General features: G+C 43.7%; 1 protein-coding gene across 1 annotated transcript in view; it reads left to right on the forward strand.

Moving 5' to 3' along the window:
• The window catches only part of LOC110962629 (A disintegrin and metalloproteinase with thrombospondin motifs 20-like), an 88,250-nt gene that overhangs the window by 21,216 nt on the left and 45,564 nt on the right, over positions 1-21,470 (forward strand). Inside the window, 9 exon segments of the mRNA XM_051951959.1 lie at positions 322-446; positions 527-567; positions 863-968; positions 4,268-4,414; positions 7,552-7,693; positions 9,091-9,195; positions 19,655-19,800; positions 20,026-20,207; positions 21,080-21,216. Coding sequence (XP_051807919.1) covers positions 322-446; positions 527-567; positions 863-968; positions 4,268-4,414; positions 7,552-7,693; positions 9,091-9,195; positions 19,655-19,800; positions 20,026-20,207; positions 21,080-21,216 — 1,131 coding nt within the window.

The following is a 21,470-nucleotide window of genomic DNA, read 5'->3' on the forward strand; positions in this document are numbered from 1 at the left end:
ACTCTGGACAAAAATAAATGTTGGGACGATGCCACGGCGAATGTGTGTCATTCTCAGAGTTAAAAGCGGTCCAATGAAATATTAGAGTGTGTGACTTGATTTTGTAAACAGGCAGTGTGTTTTCTGTGTTTACTTGATAATTGTTAAACTGCTTTTGAGTGACAGTTGTTATTGTGATTATAATGGACATAAGAAAAAAAGGCACGTTAAATATTCTTCAATTGGGACATTTTCAAGATGTATGTACTGCAATCATTAAAATCTGATAGAAATACCCAGTTTTATGGCCGTAACGTGTTTGATGTTTCGCTCAAAAACCAGGAAGGGCCCACAGTGAGCTTCAATGCTGCCACCACTCTCCACAACTTCTGTGTATGGCAGCAGAGTCAAAACATCCAGGACGACAACCATCCTTCTCACCATGACACTGCTCTTCTCATTACCAGGTACGCCGTCTTTCGAAGCAAGTTTCTTAAACAAAGAATTGTGTTCACAAAGTGCTAACTGCATTGTCTTATTTTTTCAGGGAAGACATCTGCCGTGCAAAGGACAAATGTGACACATTAGGTAAACTTTTGCCTTTTTCCATTGCAGAAATATCCCTTCCAATTAACTTTCCACTCCAGTGACCACGGCTCACAAACTGTGCAGTAATGAGTTTACGGCAATCTGTCAGCTAATAACATTATAGTGACAGAACGGAGTGGTAGAAAGAGGAGGGGGGGACTGTGTGTTGTGCTAATCTCTCTTAGAGGTTTTGATGGCTTAATCGCCTATAACACTCGAGCAATTGTTATTTTTCCGTGCCAAAATGTGTTTACGTGCAGCCGTGGTGTTTGTCTGTGTTTCCGTGACCCTGCAGGCCTTGCAGAGCTGGGGACCATGTGCGACCCGTACCGGAGCTGCTCCATCAGTGAGGAAAATGGAATTAGCGCCTCCTTCACCATCGCTCATGAGCTGGGCCATGTGTGAGTTGCGGCACAGGACCTTTAGCAATCCTCCCGATCACCCCTCCTCCCCCCTCTCCTCACCCATAACCCCAGCAGCACTCGCATACTGCACACACACTCAGCACTCACAGCCGGCCTTGACTACAAAAGCCCCTCTTATCAAGAGACGTGGGGTGCAGCAGTCGCAGGTGCAAAACATAATAAAGTAAAGAAACTTGACTTTTAATAACATACCAGCCTATAATACCTTACTATACAGGTCAAGAAGTTAGCCCTGTATGTCTCCGAGCTTTACCTCGATGACAGCGAGCTTAGATGAGATTTAGTGTGGATATGGTGGAAAAAAAATCTACATAGGGTTCAGTTATTATGGAAACCTTTGTTGTCCAGTGCTACACATTCCTCTATCAGACAGTCCAAGGCTAAATATTGTGTTTCATATTTGGATGCTCGCTCATTCTTAGTCTTTTTCAACGTCTCAGCCCCAAACACAGAGAAAACAGCATGAAGATGTAACAGCGCCAGCATATGTAACTTGTCTTTGAACGGGTAATGGCAGGTTTATCACAACACGCCTGTCTGCCAGAGAGTGTTTTCACAACAAGCAAATACTGCCACATGTGTGGGGTGAAAAGCAGACCTGTACGGATAATTTGTCTCAAAATGACCCAGTGTAAACACATGACCTGTTTCGCACATGAAGCGTTGTTTATTCCATCTGAGGCAAAATTATGTTAAATTACTCATTACCTCCTCGTTCTTGTAAACCAGTTGAGGTGATTTAAATACGGTGCGATTAAAAAAGCATTATTTCTGACAGCCTTAGATCTGTTTTCCTTCTTAGGGAGCTCACTTTGGGATGAATTTATCTGAGAATCTGTCTTTATTCTGATTGTTCTTCCTGTAAACGGGATTGAGAGATCTGCTTTCTGGTGCATTTGTGTGGATAGTAAGAAGGACCAGTGTCAGTGTGAGGCTCTGAGCCACTGGTTAAGAATGAAAGATATTCTTCTACCTCCTCTGTCACGCTCACACATTCTTCCAGTGGAGAGATCGAAACAGAGCAGCAGCAGATGGACGAGTCTACAGGCCTCCCTCCCTCCCCTGCTCTTCCCGTCGCATCTCATGTGGATCTGTTTATGCTAAAGTTCAAGCAGCTGGAGGCCCAGTTGGCTCTGCCTCTTGGCATGGTTGATCGCAGCGTTCAGAGGCGTGAGCTCTCCAGAGTGTTGAGCGCTCTGGGAAAGCCAGTGTCAGGTAGTGGGAGCCACTCAAGAGTACTGCAAATTAAAGAAAGATTTAGACTAATGGATAGGAGGCCTTTCTCAGATGACTGCAAAGACATGTGATTACTAATAGCCATCGTGGGGATTTTCAAGCCAGGCAGTGTCATTTGATAGCTGTTCAAAGGTGACACTCATAAGGACTTATCAAGTTTGTCTGGCTTCCAGTGTCTTAGATCACAAATAAATCTTCCTGACATTATGCTGTGTCATTAGAATAAATAGCTGCCTTCAGGCTTTCTTTTATAACGCCTTAAGAAATAACAGAGAGGACACCGCAAAGCTTTACTGGCATTATCGCATTCACACATAACTCTAGAAAGCTAGCTGGACAAAACTATTCAGGCTGCCGGTGGTTTCCAAATGTACTGCAACCAGTACATTTGGTGTAGCTGTGATTTGCTATGATGTGTATTTGACTGACAGTGCAGCAATGCCTTTTCTCTTCTGAAGCCGTCCCAAGGCATTTAATCAGAGAAATATGTTTTTGTCATGCTGAAAAACTAATGGGAAGCCCGATGGCATTAAGATAAGAGCAAAGCAGTCATTTTGCTAAGAGCTTTGACTAAAATTGAGTGGGAGTTAAAATTATGACATTCTGGATTCTTTTCATTCAATGGAATTGACTGTTCTATCTGGCCACAAAACAGCTTGATTTATAATCTAATTACACTAAAAGGCTCTCATCTCAGGATTTCAAGCTAGTATCCTCATTTGTTCTCTACTTGATCAAATAAATCCTCATAACACCCACAAATCCCGAGATCACCCATCACAGTAATAACAAAATCTACTTTAGCTACAGCAGCACATCCAGTTGTCCATTACTTTTTGGTGACTGGAAACTTCCCTGTCATTATCCATATCTCCCCAATTCCCCTGGGTAACAGCACAAGTGTCAAAAAATAGTTTGCAAATACCATTTGAGCCAGATTTGATGTTATGAGTATTATCCAACAGCTTGGTTAGTGTGTGCGGAGCTTGTTACTGTGCCAGAGGCTTAATTATTTCCTGGGTGTTTGCCCTCAGGCCCTCAGCCCCTGTAGGGTGGGCCTCATGCCAGCCCTTCTAGATCTTGTTTGTGTGGCGGTATGGATTGACCCTCAGCTACAGTCCAGGGCTCAGCACTGGCCCACATCCTGTTGTAAACATCTCAGACATCATACAGCTGCATGGGTTCCTGTGTGTATAAATACGTGTGCACTCATGTGTGCTTGCACAACATGTGTTATGGGTTGGACGCCAAAACCGCAGCACAAAACAGGACATCCGTATTGGACTGCACTGCTCTGGACATGATCAAGAAAACTTGCTTTATGAATCTGCCAACTACCGGCAGCCGCAATGAATTCATTAATTTGCAGATGCCATGATTCACTTTAGACAGTGGTTCTCCTGTAAAGACTCCCGTTTTGTGTTAGTTGAGAGATTTTTGGATTTGAAAAAATGTCAGATCAATCTCTACAGCTGGTAATGAAAGATTTCATTCATTATAATACTGATAAAAAGAAAACTATACTCATGATGTTACTGCCCATACCTTCTTCTCTGCATTAAGCCCTGCAACAGTTTCAGCTTTTGAGCTTTGACCTCTAAGGCAAACAGGCAAGTGAGGTGGTTCTCACTAGCCTGTTTGCCTTGCTGCTGGAGCTGATTAGATGCTGATAGATGGAGAATGAAGTTTTGCACAAAATGTTGCATAACCATCTGGATTTTCATTGCACCCTTTTCAGGACTGTTTGGGGGATAGGACAAATAGAGAGACATGTGTATTTGTGAGTGGAAAAAAAATACAAACATACAAGTGGAAGGAAAGGTGAAAAGTGTGTAGCATCACTCGCAGATCTGTCTGCGTCTGTGTGTGGCAACCCACAGGGATGTGTGGGGGGACCTCTTGTTAAAAATGGCTGACTGTGACATTTATCATTCTTAGTACAACATAGCCATTAAGCGGTTGTTAATCGCTTTGTGTGCATTCTCTATTTACACTTCACCATCTCTAACCGCCTTTGTTTTCTTTCCACTCTGCACCAGGTTCAACATGCCTCACGATGACAACCCCAAGTGCCGGGAGGCAGGCATGAAGCACCAGTATCATGTCATGGCTCCAACCCTCAACTATGACACCAATCCCTGGTCGTGGTCCAAATGCAGTCGGAAGTACATCACAGAGTTTCTAGAGTACGTACATCCAGTTCTCCTTTCCAGTTCTAAACTGACTAGTCATCAAAACAAATCTCTTACCATGGACTCTTCTAATTGAAGAGAAAGCGATGGTTTCCCAATGGGATATTATCGCAACCACGTTTTAAGTGCGTCCTTAACTTTTACTTGTTGTGACATACCTAGCAAAACAAATGGCTTCCATGTCTCCCACATAGCTCTGTAGACAGGTCAGCGCAATGTAAACTGTGTTGAGTTGTTATTGCCTGGTGTTGAAAGAGTATTTCCTGTTTGAATCCAGGGGTCTTCCTCGGATGACCTGTGCGATGGATCGTCTGCGGTCCTTCAGCTGTCCCTCCAATCTGAAGAGGCTGGGCAAACACTAATCAAGTTGCTAGCCTCCTTTCCACACCAGAATCTGTAGCATGGGGCAACGGCCCATTCAGCAGCCCCTAACCCGCACCATGGTCACAGATCCTGGTGAAGGACTTCCCTTTAAAATGGGAAATGTCAGTTATAATTAGATCTTCCCTGGACATGACCCTTTAATCTTTGCCTCCTTTCCTCTGTTAATTGTGGAGGCTTTCACAAAGGACGGCCTTGTTGACCAGATGCATCTCGAGAGCACAGTGTTAGGCGACGCCTCACATGGGAGTTTTAAGGTTGTGCTTTGCATAGTTTCCAGCTGGAAATGACCTCAAGATCGTGTGGTCGGAACATACTGAAAAAGACGAGGAAAATCTCCATCAATCTCCTCATTATTTGGACGGGTCCATGTCAGCTGTGTTGGGCTCCTGTTTGTGGCTCATTTCTTCTCAAAATCCAGCAAGAGTATGATGCAAATGTCAAATGCATTTGTGACCAACTTTAACATTTGGTAGCCACATGGGATTTATAACAAACAGCCAGGTAGAGAGATTAAAGCAGCACTTGGTTGAGTGTGGGAGCCGCAGCGGTGGGAAAGGCTCTTGAAAGTGCAGTCCAAGCGCTTTTGAAGTTTGTCTCCAGCCAACAATGAGGAGCATTGATTCAAACTCGTACTTCTACAGTCCCACTCCTGCTCAGTGGACTGACCTGGTCAAGTACGTCAGTGTTTTGACTGCCCATTCTCCCTGAAGAGCAAATTCAATCTGCACCACTCTCTTACCAGTTTAAAAAACGAAAGGCCGCGCCACCTCTCAAACATCCCTTTTCAAAAGGCAAAGGATTCCCCTTCTGCTCCCCCTTATCTCACTGTTGCTGTAATAATGTGCGCTGAACTCCCGCACCTGAGAGCTGATGAAAAGTGTCCTGCTGTAGTGCAGTGTTATTATGTGTCAACCGCTACATAAAGAAACTATTCATTCCTTCTCTGGCACCATGCCGCTTGATTTAAGCCACAAAATCCAGATATAAAAGTAAAATGCAAATCTTAGACTGATGCCACCCTCTAGTTGTTGATGCTGGGTGTTGAAACCACATAATCGTTAGCAGTGGGCAAGTCCCATCATTTTTCTTTGCACACCTCAGAAACATTGCATAAACAGCAAAACCCTCTTGAAAACTTCAATGTGAAGTATTTTTTTTTCATGATAAAATCAAGATGTTTCTTTATACCACATTTCACCAAATTTAACTAAACCTCTGTCATCATGTTTTATGTTTCCATATACAATAACTGGTACACTCTGTCATGCACAAGGACGGCCATAGTTTACTTGGCACTGTTTGATCCAACCCTGTGTAGTAATGCTGTGACTCCTCACCCTCTGTAGAAACCGTCAGTACAACATATGAGCAGACTTCTTCTCTGCATTGAACTATAATTGTTTCATCTTATGTTACAAGTACACAACAGCCACGTTAAAGTCACTTGTAAATTAACTCACTTTTTACTCCCACTGGCTGCCAGGTGTTTAGTCTCTTCTGATGCCAGAGAGGAATCACCTCACTGTCTCGAAGCCATACAGCCAATATTCTTTTTCCCCCCAAAAAAAGACATGAAGTAGACATTTCATTTAAAAAATGACCACATTGACCCCTTCCCCCTTTGCGTCTGTCTGTCTTGGTTTTAATAATCATTCCATTAAGTTCCAGGACACTGATTAGACAGATGACTAACTGCTGAAAGACACTGTAATATGTCTGTATGATTCCTTGACAGGCCACTCCATAGTTTTCATTCACAGTGTCTTCCTCTGCTGCTGTATTTGTCTTGTGCAATCTTTCCCCTGCCACCAGCCAGCATTTGCCACAGTTTCATACATTACGGCTGGAAATGAAAGGGTAAAGAAACAAAGTGATGGTAAGTCAGGATAATCCCGTATAATTATTGGCCTGTCACATCAGCTGGTGCTTTGTCGAGCAGGTGTTTTAGCGGCTCAATCCAGGATGAAATTTGTCAGAGCGGTGGAGACATGTTGCGTAATTACACATCTATGCTTGTCTCTTCTGAAAGTTTCCTTTTTCCAGAGTAAGCACAAAAAGAAGAGATCCTTTGTGGCTCTGCTCGCTCTGTTAACATGTTTGTGTAGTGCCTTTTCACAACCGCAAAGGCTGATGATTTTATGTGCTGGCTGCTGGTACATATACTGTATATATTCAGTCCAGCTGTACTTTTGTTGTCTCTGTTTCTTCGTTGTGTCTCAGGGTGTGGCTGACGTACAACACAATCTGTCATTATACTGCAATGCCGGTGCTGGCACTGATTTATGTAACTCAGTCAAGGTGCTTTATGATTCTAAATTCTCTTGTTTGCCTTCAGCGTAGAAAAACACACTTCAGATAAAAATGTGGTCAACACGCAGATTCTTTTCAGACTGTATCGAAATGCTGTCTTGTTCAGTCTATGGCGCCTAACTCCAATTTCGTTGCTAAAAGGCTTTTTTAAGGGGAAGTGGTATCAGTCTCTCTGTTCGGTATCTTTACAGACCACCCACAGGGGAAAACACATCTGAGGATGATCACAGACGATGACAGAGGTGTTTATGTTGTTTTGTTTTTTTTTATGAAAGAGATGACACATGGTGATGCTTTATAGGGTCAGAAAACACAAGGTTATCCTCATCTTGCATTGTGAATATGTGTGCATTCAGTATTTTTCTGTTTCTGCACATGCTGTTGTGGTTTTGTGTTTTCCTTTTTATCTACTGTACGTGTATTTTCACTTTTTTCAGCACTGGCTATGGAGAGTGCCTCCTTGATGAGCCTGTAGGCAGAACATATGAGCTTCCCACCCTCCTCCCTGGTCAGATGTACAACGCCAACAGACAGTGTGAACTGATGTTTGGTCCTGGTTCCCAAATTTGCCCCTACATGGTAAGCTGACTTGCAATCAAAGCAAGAAAAAAATACACTGAAAAAGTAAAAAAAAAAAAAAAACTTCAAGTGGAAGTTAGGGCTGGACCCGAATATTCGTTTGCTACGACGGTATCCGGATATTAATTTTGGTATCCGAATATTCGACACCGCCCCCCCGGTCGGACGTTACCGAGTGGAACGAATATTCAGCGTTACTGTCTTCCCTCCGCCTTCAGCCCACATCGACTCATATTGGCTCATTCCTAGTGTGATCACATAAACATATACACATATGTTTATGACATATACACATATGTCTGTGTGATCACCCCCTCCTCTCCCCAGACGACAATAGGAATATTCGGAGCTCGTCTCTCCCCTTCACCTTCGGCCCACTTCGACTCATCCCACCATGTTCGGCTCATCTTGGCTCATCCATTCGTGTTTGTTACCACCACCCGAATGGCCGGGTGGCTGCCGACTCTGATGTCACGCTTCACTTCGTTGCATAAACACAAGAGAAGATGCCAAAGACCTCCGCTGTTTGGGAATTCTTCAGTTTAACTGAAAACAAAATGAAGGCAGTGTGCAAAATTTGTGTCTGGGAGATCCAAATGGATCCAAATAGTCAGGCGGATCTCCTTTCCGGTCCGGGAGACCAGACGAATGGATCCAAATATTCGGGCCGTCTCCACCACACCGACACAACCCCCCCACTCCGTCGGACGTTACAGGGCGGAACGAATATTCAGATATTCATCTATAATAGGGCCCGAATATCCGGAGACCAGAAACCACTATTCGGGCCAGCCCTAGTGGAAGTAGATCTAAGGTTGTACTTTCTTCCGAAGTGTACAGAAAAATTCTTCTTTTTAAACTCTCAAACATTAAAACAGAGCAGTTACACCAAGAGTGCAACAGATATAAAACTGGAGTCACCTAAATGTGTGTCCTTTATTTTACAATACATCAGAGGCCATTTCCATCTGTAAATCCCTATGCACAATGCAGAACACGCAGAACAAGTTACAAAGAGGCAGATTAATGTGCTGTCGAATGCACAGACACTGATTAAAGCCGAATGTCAAGCTATTTAACATGTAGTGTGCACGTCTGGCAAACATGGAAGAAAAGTCGGTTCCCAGCTACTTAGAGTTCAATATTGTTTAAAGAAACCAATTAACATATTAGAGCACTTTCTTCCTCCTAAAACAAGTTGGGCAATAAAAAAGGATGTAGCTGTTAAATTCTGCTCTTTTTCAAAGTCTGAACAAATAAAACATTTCTAGTCAGAAGTGTAGTGTGCGTCTGCTGGAAGCTTGTAGAATGCTGTCAGGGTAAGGGATGTGCTTTTTTTTTTCAATGCAGCCCAAAGTGATTTATTGTAAGTGCTTACTTTGTTTTTTTTTCCACAGAAACAATGCAAGAGGCTGTGGTGTACGAGTGCAGAAGGGGACCATAAAGGCTGTCGCACACAGCACATGCCACTGGCAGATGGGACTGACTGTGGACATGGAATGGTAAGTCAGCACACGTGTGTAGATCGATGCTGCTGAATAAACAAATCATATCATATGAAATGTTGTGTACTGAGATGCACATTCTACTCCAGCTTATATGTAAGGCCTGATGCCAGTTTGGGAGTGTAGGTATATGTCTTGTAACGCTGTGATGTTCTCTACACCTGTACTGTGGGTGAAAAGTGCAGCACAAATTGAGATGGATCTGCAGACAAATTAAAGGAAGAACCAATATGAAATGTCTTTGTGTTGAGCCACGGCATGCTGCCAGAACAGCTACAGAGCGCCTTAGCATAGATTCCAAACATCTGAGAAGCTCTACTGGATGGATTGAACACCATTCTTATCACAAATACTCCTTCATTTTGTGTTAAACATGGATGAGGAGCATTGCCTTCTCTGAAGAGACCACTGCCATAAGGATAGAAATAATTCATCATAGAGCAACTTTGCGGTAACTCTGTCCTCCAATCATGCCAGCAAAAGTGCCCCTGACAACATAACAGAGCCATTGGATCCCATCTTAGTAGGGGTCAAAGGTTCAGGTTTTTATTTTTATTTTATCATCTGTCTGTATGCTGTATTTAGATCAATCACTATATAATTAATTAGCCAATCACTGTGTATTAGACTAAATTCATTAACCTGAACATGCAAATCAAAATGTTTTCTTCTCTTCTTTTACAGTTGGAGGAAAACATCTGTATCTCACTTAAGAAATGGACACTTTAAACTATCTTAATTCAGTGAAGTTCACTCATTTTCAGCCACCATGAAACCAGAATGTGTTAAACCCACATACGGCTCAGATTTAAGTGTTTGTTTTCAGAGCACCATGTTGCAACACTCAATATATTTCCTCGTTCTCTAATCAGAGTTGTTGTTAAAGTTGGCCTCATTGCATTTTCAACAGAATACATTACTCACGCAAGCCAAACCTCCCGTGCAGCGTCGCGTTGAATCCTGATGCCTTTTCCTCCTAGTTCTCTTCCTCTACCGAGAGAAAAAGAATAATTTATCGTGCATTACTCCGCTGACTGCATTCTGGTTGCAGAAAGCCATGTAAATGTGGTCAGGTGATGGCCCTAGTTAGAAACTTGAAGCTTTACCCTCAGTGTTGTTACGGGGCCCCAACCCCCATTAGCCTTCATGTTCTCCTCGCTCTGGGATGCTATGCTAATTAGAGCTGAGACGGCGGGTCAGTCACTGAGGATACATGGACGGAAAGGGGAGGAATGGGGGGGGGGTGCAGAAAGAGAAAGAGAGAGAAAAAGGAAAGAAAAGAGAGACAGAGGGGGAGAAGAAGAGGGAGAAAGAGAGTCCTAAGAGGGAAAGGTGAAGACATGGGCCCTTTGAAAGAGGATGCCGCCCGCCATTCACAGTTGAGTCACCTTGTTGTGAACTCACGACCCTAAAACCTCTTTAAAAGGCGGGTGAGTGGGTCAGTGGTCAGGCCGTAACAGAGCCCGGGCTGAGGCCAGCCAGTGTGCTCACAAAAGACCTCACATCAGTGATTCTGCCGAGCAGGAGGTGGGAGGAGAGGAGGGAGGAGGCGAGCGAGGAGGAGGTACAGGGGGATGAGGACATGGTGGGCTAGTGTTTAGCATTCAGAACATGCATGACAGGAAGAAAGAGAGGGAGCGAAGGAGGGAAGGAGGGTTCTCTTCTGTCCTTAACCTTCTGCCCTCCAGGAGTCTTGCAGTGTGGGCCCATGTAAGTCTCATATCCCTTATATCCTTTCATCTGGCTCCATCTCCCTCCTCACCATGTTAGGTCCTGGATCAGCCCAGTCTAGCGAGGAAAGGTTAACAGGGGATAGCTAACATCTTAATCCAACTACAACAACCAGACTAAACAGTAATGGTCCTGGGATCGTAGCCCTCATACGGCTCTCAGCCTTTACGTGGGAGAAACACACGGAATTTAATCATACCAAGTGGTTTTCTTTATTTAGATACAACCCCTTAACACCACTTGAGCTGACTTGGTTAGATTACCATTGATGTCTGGTCTTTATTGGACACTGTAAACACTGATTTGGTAAATGTGTTCCCATCAGCTATTTGTATAATCCACCTTCCTCGAAATCTTTAATGTCAATCTTATGGTGGCACTTGATACAAAAAGCTTTGGGGCTAATTCTCTGGACGTCATGAATGTCCGTCCAATAGTTTCTTACCACTCGAACAAACAACAGATTGATGCTGCCTTCTCTAGAGCTACAATGCCAGCATGGCTGAAAACCATATGTGCTATTTTACCAGCCGCTGTTTTCCGTATATGAGAACAGTTTTCTTTTATTTTTCCATGTATGCATTAGAGTGGCACCACCTTTGTTTGTGGTGCTGAGGCCCAAGTTTCATCTGCATGCAGGGTGCTGTTTGAAGTAGTTTGAGTTGAAAGAGAGGGACCCTGCACCAGCACTCACCTGCCCATACAAGTGCTCTTTTATGTGGTATTTCAGTGCGGTGTGTTTGTGTGTGTCTGCGTATGTTCGTGCTCATCCTTGTGCCTCTAAAGTCTGATAATCCGCACGGCCAGATGAACTTCTTGATTCTTTTGTGTCATTGTTGGTGCCTTTTTTTGCATTCATCCGCTGCGCCTGGTTACATTCTTAAGATGATGCATCTATCACACCTTCCCTCTTCATCTCCTGACCCCTTTCCTCAAATTCTCTACAGAAGAAGTCATGAGGTTCAAGTCGGAGGCTTTACAGGATTTTGGGTCAAGGACCTGGCTCTAAGGTGTCAGATCTAGAGGATTACCGCTATGGCCTCTCTGGGGGAAACTAAGAGCAGGTATCGTCTTAGCATCCACAGCTCTCCTTCAAGGATCTGTTTCATGTCTTATGGTAACCCAAAGGCTGCCATGACAAGTGTTATCTCATAAAAATGACGTCTTCTGAACTGCAGTCACCTCTTGCGCCTGCGTTGTCTGGGGAGAGTTTTTTCTTCTTCTATCGGGTTATGAAACAAAGTAGTGACCGCTTTGGATAATTGAGGTCAGTGCCCAAATAGTGGGAGAGAGGCACGTCCCATAAATCAAGAGGGGGGGGGGACCCAACTTTGTTTGTATACTGCTTAGTTAAAATAGGGCAATGGGCACCGCAGGGTTCATGGGTAGTTTTCTCTCTCAGCGTTCCCTCCTACTCGGACTCTCTCTGCTGCTTCACTCGCTGCCTTTTTCCTCTCCCTCCCACCCTCTCGCTCCACATCTATTGCTTTCACAGGGCGCCGAAGTGAGTAATGCGGTCACATGACCTCTTGGCGGCGCGTCTGTCATCTTGCTCAGTGGGCCGTGCACTAACGAGGGCATCCCATCACTTGTTGTCTATAAATACCGCCACCACCCTCCCTCCCCTCCATCCCGCTCCTCTCCTGCTCTTTCTCCTTTACTCCTCGCCTCTGCAGTCCCTCTCGCTCTTCAAAAGGATCCTGCCTCTGTGTCCGTGCGTGTCTGTTTGTGTGTGTGTTTTGATTGTGTGTGCAAGTGCATGCATGTATTGCAGAATTACCTAACTTTAATTGTAAGCACACACACACACACACACACACACACACACACACACACACACACACACGTATGCAGATGAGTGATTTAGTGTGTGTGTGTGTGTGTGTGTGTGTGTGTGTGTGTGTGTGGGTAGATTAGGGGCCGGTCATCGTGGTCAATAAGCGCCTGTCAAGCCAAAGCTGGGGACCGCTTGGGCTTGTATCCATGTCCCCACCCTTTGAAGATCCCGGCGCTGCTTCTCACCACGTCGTTGCTCAGTGGGTGGCAGAGAGAAAAAGTGGCGAGTGCGCTTGAATAAACTGTGATGTTTTGTTGTCAAAGTTTTCATTGTTCTCAGTTTTGTTCGTTTCATTGCCAGCTTTGAGAGCTGTCTTGACTGAAAGCTGCCTTCAAAGACATCTTGTAGGGGATTTATTGCAAGATGGCAAATGAGATTTCAAAGGTCTCTTTTTGTGATTTCACTCAAAACTGCTTGATTTTTTTCTTCAAATATGCATTTTTTTTTTGTATCTCCTTGATACTCTTAATAGGGGCTTAATTGAGCGGTTAGTGTAAGTGAATAAACGGGAAGTTGTTTTTGATTTCCAGAACATTCCTCGGAAAAAGAATGACGACCTGCTCTGGTTTCAGCCAATTAGAGTGAGATAGTGAGGTCTTGAAAAGTGAAGCCAGGGCAGAATGGAGTCTGTTGGCGAAGGCGGTGAGTGTTGGCTGGAGCTCCACTGGCAGCCTGACAGACTTGTCGTACGATGCTGGGACGGACGTGTCTGTGTGTGTGTGTGTGTGTGTGTGTGTGTGTGTGTGTGTGTGTGTGTGTGTGTGTGTGTGTGTGTGTGTGTGTGTGTGTGTGTGTGTGTGTGTGTGTGTGTGTGTGTGTGTGTGTGTGTGTGCGCCTGTATGAGAGCTTGGGATTGTGAGACTGGTATCAGTGTCACTCTAAGCTAATCTCTGGATATTTGCAGGATGTTGCCACTTTGATTTGCCATCATCACAGACATATCTGTGGATTTGAGCTAACAAGAGGATTGTTGTTTTAGCATTCACGTAGTTTGCTGATGGAATTACTGTGTCCGGTAGCCGGTGAGGGGAGCTTTCATTGCTGGTCATGTAGCAGCAGAGAAATGTATTTGCATGATTAGAGCATAGCGTGATTTCTGTTTGTTTTATTAAGATCCCCTATTAGCTTTTGCAAGGCAGCAGCGTGGTGATATTTATGCTGTGTCTAAAAGGAGATGTACAGTATTCACTGGAACATGAAAACAATTGCAAAATAAACGGAACACTGCAAGAATCTTAAAAGATGACAACTGATGTATAAAGCTCTGGAAAAAATTAACCCACACTGAATCCTGTCAGCACATAATGAAAACAAAATTGTGGCAAGAAGAAAAAAACTGCAAGATGATAAGACAGCAAAAATCTCGGTGCTTAACAAGGAGGGACACAACCAAGCAAAAGGAGAGCGACAAAACAGCTGTACTTTACTAATTTAAGAAGAAAACGCAGCTTCAGTAAGTGCCGCAAAGGAGTACACAGAGAACGGTGGTCACAGTGATCAAATAGTTAATTTCAAAGCTGTACATGTGCATATCACCCTTGTAAAGTTCTCATTGCTACTATCTATTGTGTAATTGTGATTTTTCTGATAAGTATCGCATCCTGATTGCTGATATCAATTTTCAAAACTCGAGCTTCAGCTAAATATTCAAAATATGTATGTGAGCATTACCACATGACACTCAATTAAAGGGGGACTGTCACACAAGGAGGATGGCAGGAAATGTTTGATTCTGTGCCAAGCTCGCTGCAGGACATAATAACAAAACTGGGCTTTTGTGGGTGAAACTATACCGTACATGCTTGAGTGTCACATTGGTCGATGGGCATGACCAGCACCTCAAGTTTAAAACTAGTAAACTACAGCACTAGTGTCATTATTTAAGTCACACTCAGTATATCTTAAATTGCAGCCTTTGTATTTGCAGACAGTTGGGCATTTCCGCATCTCCACATCATGTTTCTGCCATCTAACACACAGTGTGCACCTAAACCCCATTTTTATCTCCACCAACTCCTGGAATGTCTGTCTTTGTGAACACCAAGCTTAGCTTACAATAACAGCAAGCCGTTACCTTGAAACATTTTGTGCTTAAAACAGCTGCTTGTTGTTCACTGAAACAACCTTGATGACAGCCTCAGTTGTCAGTTTCAAGACTTTTTATCCCCCGCCATGCCATAGGCACGAAGGGGGATATTGGCGTCATCGCGTCCGTCCATATGTCCGTCCGTCTGTACGTACATACGTACGTCCACATTTCGTTTACGGAGCATATCTCTGAAACTACTTAAGGGATTTCATTCATATTGCACCCAGGCCATCTCTATGTAGTATAGATGTGCCTTTTGGGGTGTATGACCTTGACCTCATTTTCAAGGTCATTCTGAGGCACTTCAAATATTTTTTTGTTTCCGGGTCATATCTCAGAAACTACTTGAGGGATTTCATTCATATTGTGCACACTAAGCCTGTTGGTAATGTAGATGTGCCTTTTGGGGTGTATGACCTTGACCTGATTATTTTTATTGTACTCACGATGTATCATTTTGTTGGTGTATCGTCCACTACAGATTATCTTGCACTTCCAGGCACTATATATACGGTGGGAGATGTTTTAAGCGAAGCGTGTTTATTTTTTAATATAGCAGATGTTCATTTTGGAAATTATAATTGCATTTATAGTGAAATAAACAATCTAATACATTATGTTTTAGGGCGAGACTACCTTGCGATTGACAGGTTACTACTGTATCAGCATGCATAGTGTGTTTGAGCTCTCAGTCCGACCTACTCCTCGCTTGTTATGTTTGGTTTCAAAAGAAAAGATGACAAGAAGTCCAATGGGCAATGTGACAGAGGCTATGTTATACATTTATATACAGGCTATGAATCTAGCGAGACAGTATGTTTGTGCTGCCACCAAAGTAGCTAAAAAAATCTGTTATGTAAGTGTAAAAATATAACAGAAAGCTAAGAGACAAAAAAAATCTCTCAAAAACTGAGACATTTGATTCTCTATGGGTTCGTCACTGCAAATGGCACGTTTTACATCACAGCTTGGCCATTCTTGTCCCATTTCTTTAAGTTAATTTGAAAAATTCCTAAAAACTGCAACTTTAAAGATTACGACAGGTATGCGTGTCCCAGTTGTGATGCAGAGATGATGATAAGTGAGACAGACAAACGGTAAAAGTGTCTCTGAAGTGCACATGAGTGGAACAGCTGATGGAGTCAAACTACTCATTCACTGTAATGACAACCTGTGCACTTCTTGGAAAGAGGTGGGGGAAGGAAGGAGCACAGAGAGGTGGCAAAAGAGGAGAGGAAATCATGTAAGGAGATAAAAGGAGAGGTTGGTTGGGGTCACGGTTGCATCATGTTGTTGCTCACCTTCCCCCGTGTCTTGTCATTTCTCTTCCTCCTGTCTTCACGTCGTTTTAACACAGAGGAAATATGGAACCATTGGGGAAAAAATGCACACAATGGCTGAAAAATGAGGCAGTGTAAATCCAGTCTATAATAACACCCGTCATTTGACTTATTTCCAGTCCCCCGGCTACCCAAAGAGAACTCAGCAGAGAATCTCCTTCATACTGTGGCTTTGCATCACCTCTCACCTCCAGGTTGAGTTACAACACATGTAAAAGTGAATGACGCTTTATTAAAAGTCAGCATGTGATGGTCCACATTGTGCCATCCTGACAGGTCGATCCAGATGTTACAGGGAGAGTTACAGTCTATTTAAACTGTGCATTTTTAGAGAACATGAGGGCTCTCTGCAATAGACAAATACATAACAACCCCACAAGCCAAGGCCAGAGTGAACTCCTCACCCAGACCCATGAGAAAGACATTGCAACATGAAAGGTGATGCCTTTTGGAAATGGCCGTGTTAAAATGAAAGAGCGGTGTGCTTTTTAAATCAGTCCTCTGCCTTCTCATTCCTGCAGTGATGTATGGCTTGGGTTCAGAAATGAGGTGCTCGCTGCAACAGTTTCCTGGCAATTACAGGGCGCTCGCTTCCAAACCAGGCAGCTGAGGCGCTCAGAGCAGATGCTGCTGTCCTTACTATTCCCACTGTCAGGGTTCGCTTGGTGACTAGAGTCTGTGGCTGTGTGGGCCAGCTGCTTTAGCTTTATATAGTGTTAGTATTAATGTGTTGTTGCATGGATTGAGAGCCTAAGAGTTAAGGCATCGCGTGTTGTTTTGTATGTTATTTGTGCATCGATGTACAGTTTGTGCAAGATGCATGCTTGAGATATGCACATATGCATGTCTTGGCATGAGTTGGTGAGTCAGCGTGTGTCTTTGTGAAATTCCTAATTCGAAGCACATGCTGGTCACAGCTGGACAGGTTTCTCTCACAAGACCTTCAAATGTCTCACCACATTCCCAAATGAGGGTAAATTTTGACAGTCTTTCTAGGAAAGTGTTTGCTGGTGGCCTTACTGCTTATTTGAGCTTTGCCAAGTCTGCCTTTCACCTCAGTGTTTTGCGTATGTGTTTGTGCACTTTCGGAAAAAAGGCTGATTGGAATTGAGCGTGGCCCCCAGATGCCTCCACACGCCGAGCAATCACTCTCACGCCTAACGCGCATTCACACATGTGCACAGACGCACTCAAAGTCGCGCGCATGCTCACATTCGCACACACGCTCACGCATACATCATCTCACACAGATGTTCTTTTCCTTTCCACCCCCCCTCCACCCATTCCTCCTTTTCTTTTTTCACCCACATCACCTTTTCAAGCCAAACAAAACGGTTGTAAACACAGGGTGCCAGCGGGGAGAGTGGAATGCCTCAGAGGCTTACACACTCTTTGGTCCTCTGTGACAGACAGTCCGCCTTCTGTTTGACAACTCCTTGGGTCTCCCTGCCTGGGTGCACTGTGGTGGTCTCTGCGCGGCCCTTAAGGGGTCCCCCATAAGAGGGATAAGGGGGATGGGTGGCTGTAGAGAGGAGGTATAGAAGGGATGCTCAGGTCTGGGTTGACAGTCCCCAAGTTGAGGTGGGGGAAGGGGATAGAGGGAAACTCTTTGCTATGACAACGGAAAGCTTTTGGACTTAACTGTGTCTCTTTGACAGTTTCATGAACTCCAAATGTTTAGCTCTATTTTTCTTTAGAAGGTTGCTCAACCAATACGGTCCAGCACCTGTTTGCCTTTTCATGGTGTGGAAGCTATTTCCACTCATGTGGGTATTTTATCACATTCTTCACACTGCCTTTTACTTCATTTCTTCTCTGAATCTATTGTGAGCGCTGCAACAAAAGTATCAGTGCTTTGAGTTTGCATTTACAGTGGAGTTAAACAGGAAGAATAGGCCAGACGATTACTCAAACCAGGTCTGGATTATGGAAATGTTTGTGGTTTGTGTAGTCCATACCCTGCAGCTGTTAACACCTGCCTGCCATTGTGCACAGACTTTACACTCCATCATTAGGCGCACAAGTGTGTCAAACACACATGCGAACTAGGCCAGGATACTGGAAGCAGCGTTGCCAAGTTGTGCATGTTTACATGTGGTTGTGTGTCTGACTTGCTCTTTTGCAGGTGTTCATCTAAAGTAATGGCTGCAAGTTGTGAATTTATGTGAAAGCAAAGACCTGCCAGATTAGCCATTGTACAGGAGATGACTTTGATTGATAACCTTGCTTGTTTATTAGTGTAATTATGAAAATTCACTCAAGCGGATCTCACATGGTTTTGTTCTCAGTTCTCAGGAGTCTTCAGATCAGGAGATTTTTGCCTCTTTTTTTTTTCTGAAGCTGGGGATCGAATGTCTCGTAGCAGAATGGGAGTGTGTCCAGTTGAAATGATGGTTTCAGTTCTCATCTGGTTGGAGCTGGCAGTTAGAGTAACAATGTGAACATCAGCAAACAAACAAAATACAGTGAAAATGAACACATTGAGCAAGGAGTTCTCCTGTTCTGGTTAAGGGTTTAACACAGAGTACCTGAATGGATGCTCCGCTCAGCAGGAGAAGAGAGTTCCTGATGTCAAGACAGTAATGAACTCTGTTCCTCTTGTTATCACAACTCTAGAGTTTCCTTTTCATGGTGCCACTGCTCCCCGTGCCTGTGTGCCCGGACGGCGGGCTACGTACCCAGACAGACGCCGTCTTGTCCTGCATTCTTTCAGTGAACAGGACCCTCCGATATCTTAGTCACTGAGAGGGGGATTTGGTTACACACAAAGGGAAATGTGCCTGCCGTGCTTTGCTTATGAAAGCAGTGTCAGGGCTCCTTGGCAAAAGCTGCTTGGTGATTACATACTGTTTGATACCGAGCGCCTTATTTACTGTGTCACATTGGATGTACTTTATGAAAACTCTGTATTGTGTATTTTTTTTATTTACAATCTAAAACTGATTTAGGAGAAACTGTCTGTCGCATAGCAATTTTTTTTTCAGTTTTTGTGCTGAACAGCATTTGTTTTGATTGTTTGAATCAGTCTTGTATAACCTGTATGTTTAAAGGAAAGCCCATTTGAAGAATGACTGTGGAAAACTTAAGAGTCTGTAATATTTTGACAAGCAGTGAAGCATTGAACAACTTATGCAAGTCTCAAGTTACCATTGTTTTCATTAAACCGCTTCTGTCACCCACTAGATTTCCATGTTGTATTGATGAAGTACACTTTTCTCAGCATTACAAGATAGCTTTGGAATTAGCTGGAGATTAAAGATCTAAACAGAGCATTAAGAAAAGAAACGCTGCTCCCAATGGTGCTCAGCACTGTCTGTGTTTGTGTTTGTTACAGTCATGATTTTTATCGGGATCTGTGTGTGTGTGTGTGTGTGTGTGTGTGTGTGTGTGTGTGTGTGTGTGTGTGTGTGTGTGTGTGTGTGTGTGTGTGTGTGTGTGTGTGTGTGTATTAACATGCAGTATTGCAGACATGGGATGTGTGTAAACAAGGAGTTGGACCTGCAGCCAGTCCATGGGGAGTGGGGTCCCTGGGGCCCCTATAGTGTTTGCTCCAGGTCCTGTGGTGGAGGAACAAGGAGCACCATGAGAGACTGCAACAAGCCTGAGTAAGAAAGAAGCACACAATTATGACAATCAAGGCCACCAACTTAAGTGTGTAGCAAGCCTTTATGTCAGATTGGACATGTCTAACCTGATTGTAAGCAACATTGGTGTACATTTTAAATGGAAATAATGTTTATTTGAAGTTAAAGCTCCAGTCAAACAAGAGAAAATGTGATCGTTTTCACTCAAACTATGTATAATGCTTCTGTGATCTGCTCTTCCACTAGGCCCAGGAACGGCGGGAAGTTCTGTGTGGGTCGCAGGATGAAGTTCCGCTCTTGCAACACCGAGCCATGCCCGCGAGGACGGAAAGATTTCCGCGAAGAGCAGTGCTCTCAGTTCGATGGAAAGCACTTCAACATCAACGGTCTACCTCCCACCGTCCGCTGGGTCCCCAAGTACAGTGGCAGTGAGTACACTCAAGCATGTAATTTGAATTTCTTTTGGCAACCTGGACTGCATCAAAGGTGAAAACTATTTACAGCAAACTACACAGTAATGATACAGTATATTTGGGGTGTTTAACTTACATACTGTATGCTCTCATTTTGAAGTTTTTGCCTGCGTGCAGTCATTCGCCGTTTGTGTTCTTACTTGTGTAAACTTCTCATGCAATTGTACAGTAAATCCACATTGTGTGTAGGAGGGATGTGAAGGTCAAAACGTGTAAAACTGGGATATCTGTGCATTTACTCCATTTGACGTAATGCACTAATGTTTTATTACATGAGGTGATAGACAGTGCTTGTCGAGGAATTAGTGAATGTGTTGGCTACGGTACAGATCTGTGTGCGAGTCCTTTTTTCTTTGTCGTACTTTGCATACCCTCGATAAGAGGTGCCCTTGAGTGAACCTTTAGTTGACACAAATCAAAAGCAACATAAAAGCTTCGCGCAGCCTCTCCATATGAACCTCTTGGCAGCTTTCCATTGTACAGCCGTATTCCAGTGCCTGCCGAGATAGCTTTCCTCATGAGATTACCATCTGCAAGTGATTCATTCATTTAATTGTTGCTGTACAAGCAAACAAGCCGAGCCCCGGAGGTAGTACGCTGTCAGATACAAAGTCATTTTTTCCAAACAGTGAATCAAAATGTGGCAGCTTTAGTAAGAATCTGCTGAAGTGTGCAAAAATAATTAAATGGATTGAAGTGTTTTTTTTTTTCATTCCTAGAGCACAGGCAAGTCACCTTTAGGTATTTGCTCTTGTTACGTTCCCATAAAAGGTAATGAGTCATCGTCCAACTTTGTCCATTTGTTAATGTTTTCTCTCTACATCTAGTACTCATGAAGGATCGGTGTAAGCTCTTTTGCCGGGTTGCTGGGACTATGGCGTACTATCAGCTGAAGGATCGCGTCATCGACGGTACACCGTGTGGGCCAGACACTTACGACATCTGTGTTCAAGGCCTCTGCAGGGTATATCTGCAATTTTTGTTCTTCTGCTGCTGTAAACCTGAGAATATATACACAACAAAATGTGCAAGTGCAGGCTTCAAAATTGTCAACATGAACTTATCCATGTTATGTAGTAGAAGATTGAGTGTGTCAGAGCTACATTTTGGCTGTTTTAGAAGATAGATACAGATACTTTTACATGACTCATGGTTTGTAATTCCTGGAAAAGATGAGGCTTGATTTTGCACTGAAGTGTTTGTAAGTCGCAATCAGAA

The sequence above is a fragment of the Acanthochromis polyacanthus genome, chromosome 8 (assembly GCF_021347895.1).
Source record: "Acanthochromis polyacanthus isolate Apoly-LR-REF ecotype Palm Island chromosome 8, KAUST_Apoly_ChrSc, whole genome shotgun sequence".
In the NCBI taxonomy this organism is placed as follows: Eukaryota; Metazoa; Chordata; class Actinopteri; family Pomacentridae; genus Acanthochromis; species Acanthochromis polyacanthus.